Source organism: Fukomys damarensis, unplaced genomic scaffold (assembly GCF_012274545.1).
Source record: "Fukomys damarensis isolate Sample0158 unplaced genomic scaffold, DMR_v1.0_HiC HiC_scaffold_36, whole genome shotgun sequence".
NCBI classification, from domain to species: Eukaryota; Metazoa; Chordata; class Mammalia; order Rodentia; family Bathyergidae; genus Fukomys; species Fukomys damarensis.
In genome coordinates this window covers 44,052,398-44,058,023 of record NW_022900948.1, presented here as the reverse complement: position 1 = coordinate 44,058,023, position 5,626 = coordinate 44,052,398, and the positions used below count along the sequence as shown (strand labels likewise).

At 60.0% G+C, this 5,626-nt stretch overlaps 3 protein-coding genes across 3 annotated transcripts in view; 1 reads left to right on the top strand and 2 right to left on the bottom strand.

Annotated features, from left to right (window-relative positions):
* Nup188 (nucleoporin 188) overlaps positions 1-128 on the bottom strand; it is a 46,809-nt gene extending 46,681 nt beyond the window's left edge. The window contains exon 1 of the mRNA XM_010627338.3: positions 46-128. Coding sequence (XP_010625640.1) covers positions 46-77 — 32 coding nt within the window. The 5' untranslated portion in view covers positions 78-128. The remainder of the gene's footprint in view (positions 1-45) is intronic.
* Positions 129-178: 50 nt separating this feature from the next.
* On the top strand, positions 179-2,250 carry Dolk (dolichol kinase). The gene has a single exon (XM_010627337.3). It carries the CDS (start codon positions 468-470, stop codon positions 2,082-2,084), a length of 1,617 nt encoding a protein of 538 aa, XP_010625639.1. The 5' UTR covers positions 179-467; the 3' UTR covers positions 2,085-2,250.
* Positions 2,251-4,495: 2,245 nt separating this feature from the next.
* The window catches only part of Phyhd1 (phytanoyl-CoA dioxygenase domain containing 1), a 9,202-nt gene continuing 8,071 nt past the window's right edge, over positions 4,496-5,626 (bottom strand). Inside the window, exons 9-11 of the mRNA XM_010627445.3 lie at positions 5,475-5,579; positions 4,904-5,030; positions 4,496-4,805 (exon numbers count right to left, since the gene is read on the bottom strand). Coding sequence (XP_010625747.1) covers positions 4,760-4,805; positions 4,904-5,030; positions 5,475-5,579 — 278 coding nt within the window. The 3' untranslated portion in view covers positions 4,496-4,759. The remainder of the gene's footprint in view (positions 4,806-4,903; positions 5,031-5,474; positions 5,580-5,626) is intronic.

Genomic DNA, 5,626 nt, shown 5'->3' with positions numbered 1-5,626 from the left:
CCCCACGCCTCCCAGCCATCCGGGCAGACTCGGCCCGCTCCGCACCTCACACAGAACCTGCCGGCGTCCGCCGCCATCTTCACGCGAGCGCGCGCACCCTAGCCCCGCCCCTGACGTCAGACCACGTGACCGGGAGGGACTGACTTGAGAGTTGTGGGCGTGGTTTTGGTCACGTGGTCGCAGCGCGGAGTCGGGCCAAGATGGCGCTGTCCAGGGCGGCTAGGCGTCCTCGGCCGGGGCGGTAGGTGCTGTGAAGAACACGGAGGAGTGGCGTCGTCTGCACTGTCGGTTGCAGGCGGTGGAGGGTGAAGGCTCCGGCTCTCGGGCCGTAGTGAATGAACTGTAGCAGCGCTGCCTCTTTGAAGCTGGACAAGGTTGCTGGTCCGGTCCGCTAAGTGGGGTGAGGAGCCCGGAGGCCGAGGCGGTCCCTAGTCACCCGGCTTTCCCAGAGCCCCAGGCCTGGAGACATGACCCGAGAGTGTCCGGGCCCAGCCCGGAAGCCCGAGGCGCCGCCGAGCGGGCCAGTGCTGGCCGAGGCTGCGGTGGTGTTCGCAGTGGTGCTGAGCATCCACGCCGCCGTGTGGGACCGGTACTCGTGGTGCGCCGTGGCCCTCGCAGTGCAGGCCTTCTACGTGCAGTACAAGTGGGACCGGCTACTGCAGCAGGGCAACGCCGTCTTCCAGTTCCGGATGTCTGCAAACAGCGGCCTGCTGCCCGCCTCCATGGTCATGCCTCTGCTCGGGCTGGTCATGAAGGAGCGCTGCCAGGCTGCGGAGAACCAGCACTTCGAACGCTTCGGCGTCGTGGTGGCAGCCACCGGCATGGCAGTGGCCCTCTTCTCCTCGGTGTTGGCGCTGGGTATTACTCGCCCGATGCCCACCAACACCTGTGCCATCTCTGGTTTGGCCGGAGGTGTCATCATTTATATCATGAAGCACTCACTCAGTGTGGGCGAGGTGATCGAAGTCCTGGAAGTCCTGCTGATCTTTGTTTATCTCAACATGATCCTGCTGTACCTACTACCCCGCTGCTTCACTCCTGGGGAAGCCCTGCTGGTGTTAGGTGGCATCAGTTTTGTCCTTAACCAACTCATCAAGCGTTCTCTGACTGTGGTAGAAAGCCAGGGGGACCCGGTGGACTTCCTCTTGCTGGTGGTGGTGGTAGGGATGGTGCTTATGGGTATCTTCTTCAGCACCCTCTTTGTGTTCATGGACTCGGGAACCTGGGCCTCCTCCATCTTCTTCCATCTCATGACCTGTGTGCTGGGCCTTGGCGTGGTCCTGCCCTGGCTGCATTGGCTCATCCACAGAAACCCCCTGCTCTGGCTTCTTCAGTTCCTCTGCCGGACAGAAACCCGCATCTACCTCCTGGCCTATTGGTCTCTGCTGGCCATCTTGGCCTGCCTGGTGGTGCTGTACCAGAATGCCAAGCGGTCAGCTTCCGAGTCCAAAAAGCACCGGGCCCCTGCCATCACCCGGAAGTATTTTCACTTCATTGTGGTAGCTACTTACATCCCAGGAATTATGTTTGACCGGCCACTGCTCTATGTGGCCGCCACAGTATGCCTAGCAGTCTTCATCTTCCTGGAGTATGTGCGCTACTTCCGCATCAAGCCCTTGGGTCACACTCTGAGGAGCCTCCTGTCCCTCTTCCTGGATGAACGAGACAGTGGGCCGCTCATCCTGACACACATCTACCTGCTCCTGGGCATGTCTCTTCCTGTTTGGCTCATCCCTAGACCTTGCGCACAGAAGGGCAGCCTGGGAGGAGCAAGGGCCCTAGTGCCCTATGCTGGGGTCCTGGCTGTGGGTGTGGGCGATACTGTGGCCTCCATCTTTGGCAGCACCATGGGGGAGATCCGCTGGCCTGGAACCAAGAAGACTTTTGAGGGGACCATGACGTCTATATTCGCACAGATCATTTCTGTAGCTCTGATCTTGATCTTTGACAGCGGAGTGGACCTGAACTATAGTTACGCCTGGCTTTTGGGGTCCATCAGCACCGTGTCCCTCCTAGAAGCATACACGACGCAGATAGACAACCTCCTTTTGCCTCTTTACCTCCTGATATTGCTGATGGCCTAGCTCCCATCAGCAGCAGTGAGGGAGGAAGCAGGGACGTGGGGAGGATGAGTGGGCCCCACAGCAGAATACCACTTGGGCTGAAAGAGCCAAGGGGCAAAAAGCAGGTTTGGTTTTCAGGTGATTCAGACTGAAAATAAAAAGGCAAAGCTCTTCTGATTTTAGTTTTGCTGATACTCAAAAAGAAAAAAGGCCTAAAGGCTAAGTACACTATTTAGAGAACTTGGATGCACTGTAGAAGCCCCTTTTCTCTTGGAGTTTTGGGGAGGGGGCTGGAGTGGGCCCTGGAGGCAGGACATGATGGTTAGTGCTTCACATTCCAGCCAGAACCCCTGGCCACATAAGTCCTGACAGTGACCTTAGATGAAGCACTTCACCCAGCTAAGCCTCAGTTGTCCTACCTGCAAGAGAGGACAGCTGACCTGGTGTGACATCCAGCCTGTGGCCCACCCACGCCAAGCAGTCAGTAAGGGAAGTATCACTGTTGCCCAGGATGAGTCCTGATCTGAGCCAAAACCCAGGCGGGCCAAAGGGTTTAATGGGTTGTACTGGAAGGCAGAGTGACTTTTCCTCTCCTGGCTTGGCTTGGAGGAGGCCAGCTGGTCCCGCCCACTCGGGCTAGGAAGGGCCCAGGGAGCTCAGGTCCAGGGCTGAGGGCCCCTTTCAGCCAGCCCCACCCCACCCCTGTGCCCGGCTGACAGTGCTGATGGAGAATGAGGGACAAAAGAGCACCGGCTTCTTGTCAAGGGTCCCTCCTGAGACCTGCTCACGTTTCCAATGCTGTCCAAACTGCTGTTTGTCTCCTCTGGTGGCAAAGCCCGGGAGAGAGATCTGGGACTCTGAACCTTTCCACTAGGGTGCACGTGCTTGGGCCGGCTCTGGTTCTGAGCCTGCTTCCCCGCCACAGTCCCCAGGGTCACCCAGAGCCCCAGGCAAAGGAGCTGAGGGAAACCTTTGCCACCATTGAAAAGTAGCCCAGCAGGATGCCTAAGGCGGGACAGAATGCTCACCCAGCCTGTCAGAGGGGTAAGAACTTTGGCCTAAGAAGGCCAAAAGCCAGGAGCAGAGGCTCTAGGGAGCAGAATCACTGCCAAGTCCTTCCCTTGGAGAGAGGAGAGACATATGTGCCTTTAGGGCTGGGGAGTTTGTCCCCAGCTTCCGGGGGTGGCCAGCTGTTGAAGGAGCCCTGGTTACGCCCCGTTGACTCCCTGACTGCCCTTGGGAAAGGGCTCTCTGCTCCAGGCCTTACAGAGGGTAGAGGACTAAGCCAGGGGCACCCGCATGGCCCTCGAGGCCAGGCAGGTGACACAGGAATGAGGACGGGGAAAGTGTACTGGGCCTCGAGGCAGCGCCAGCCAATCAGTAGTCACAGTGCCAGAGAGTAGGCCCGGGGTCATCAGTTGCCAGTGCCTGCTCATTCATGGAAACCTAGGTTATTATGTGATATCTCCCACTTCAAAAGAAACATTTTTGCCAGGCATGGTGGTGCACACCTGTAATCCCAGCACTTGGGAGGCTGAGGCAGGAGGATCCTAAGTTTGAGCCCAGGCTGAGCAACTTTACGACTCAGTCTCAAGAGCCAGGGATGTAGCCTTGTGAAGGCCTTGAGTTCAAGCCCTAGTACTGGAAGGGAGGGGGGAACCAGTTTTGCTAGAGATCGAACCCTGGGCCTCAAACATGCTGCGCAAATGCTTTTCTATTGAGCTGCACCCTTCAGCCGAAACATTTTTCTAGTGCTGAGGCCCTGATCAAACACAACTGCAGTCTGGAATAAGCCAGTAAGAACCCAGCTGGCAACCTTTGGGCCAAAGCTTGGCTGAACAGGTCTGGGATTTGGTACCTGTTCCAGGTGTAGGTGCCCACCACACATGCCCAAGGGGAAGGGGCCCGGGAGGCCCCCATCCGGCTCCTTGGGCCCTGAGAGAGAGGGCCTGGCCTGAGGCCCCAGAGCAAGTCGATCACAGCACCAAGACCTGAACCTGGGACTGGATTCCTAGCCCCGGCTGCTGCCCACCTCCCTGGCAGAGCAAGGGGTGGGGGCAGGGGCAGGACCTTGGCCTGGAGCAGCTTGGGCAGCTCCCTTGCTGGTTTCTTGACTCGGTCCCTCGGACCACAATGGCAGATAGGAAAAACTGCTTCGGTGTGTGCGGCGGGCACTTGGTAAAATTAACGGGAAGCTATTAAAATCACTCAAATTAAGGTCAGGCTGGTGGTGCACCCTTCTAATCCCAGCACTTGGGCGGCTCAAGCAGGAGGATCGCTGTATGTTGGAGGCCAGCCTGGACTACACTCTGAAAAAATTAAAACTAAAATCATACAGACCGGGCCAGGCAGGGCTGGAGGACAGGGAGGATTCCCAGCAGGTTTTCAGCTGGAGAGCAGGGCTGCTTGGTGAAAAGGATCAGAGGGGAAGCTGCCTTCAGAAATCGCTTTTATTGTCTTACAACGCCACCATCAGAGCTGCATGTGAGGAGTGAGACTGGGCCTCATACCCCTCGAGGGGAGGCTGTGCTGAGGCATAGGGTGCGAGGGACTGAGATCTGGGGAGCCCGCTGGGCTCCTGTCAGCAGGGCTGAGGGCCACAGGGAGGCTCAGGACAGAGCGACTCCAGTCGCTGAAGCCGGCAGGTGCAGGAGGCCCTGGGGTCTGGGAGGCCACAGCCCCGCCCTGCACAGGCCTTAGGTGTACAGTGGGGGGAAGGGCAGCTCCACCGTGGGCTGGAGCCTGCAGAGAGCAGAGGAGGCGACGCTGGACTCTGAGGAGCCAGGACCCCGGCTCCAGCTGCTCCCCAGGAGGCTCCGGCGTACACACGCGCCACCTACCAGTTCTGCGGGCTCCACACCGTGCCCTCGGCCTCCATGAGGTGGAACGTGTAGGCGTGGCGCGAGCGGTCCGAGAGGTTCTGCGCGCTCTTGTGCACCACTTGCCCGTGGATCAGGACCAGGCCGCCTGGCGGGGGGACAGCAGCGCTCCAGCCCCCTCCCTGGGGCAGGAAGTTCAGTGCCCCCCGCGCGTGCCCACAGGGGCGCCTGGGACGAAGCACCCACCACCCACGCTGTGGCCCTGCGAGCTGATGTGGGCAGCAGCTCCACCGAGCGGCCCTCCGTGGCCCCTTTTCCGCACGAAGGCAGGGGCGCTGTTCGCTGTCCCTAGTCACCCGCGACAACCAACCTCACTGCCTTCCTCACTTTACACGGATTCTGTCATTTGCTCCGACAGCATCCCGTAAGTAGCAAAGTCTGGATTGTCGCCTGAGCGGGACAGCTCGCTGGTGACCGCACGTTCCCGCGCGACGACGCCAACCAGGGGGACCCTGGGCGGAGCCTCTCACTGCTAGGTGGGGGGTGAGCACAGACCCCCGGCACAGCCGCCTGCTCTCCGTGCCCCGCCTACCTCTCCGTACCGGCACCGGCACAAAGAGGCTGTCATCCCGCTCAGGCTCCGAGCCCAGGTAGCTGGTGCCCTCCGGGGCCCGGATGAACCTCCGCGGCACGCCACCTGCCGGCCGAGAGCGGGAACTTCAGCCCCTCGCCGCCGTCCCGCTC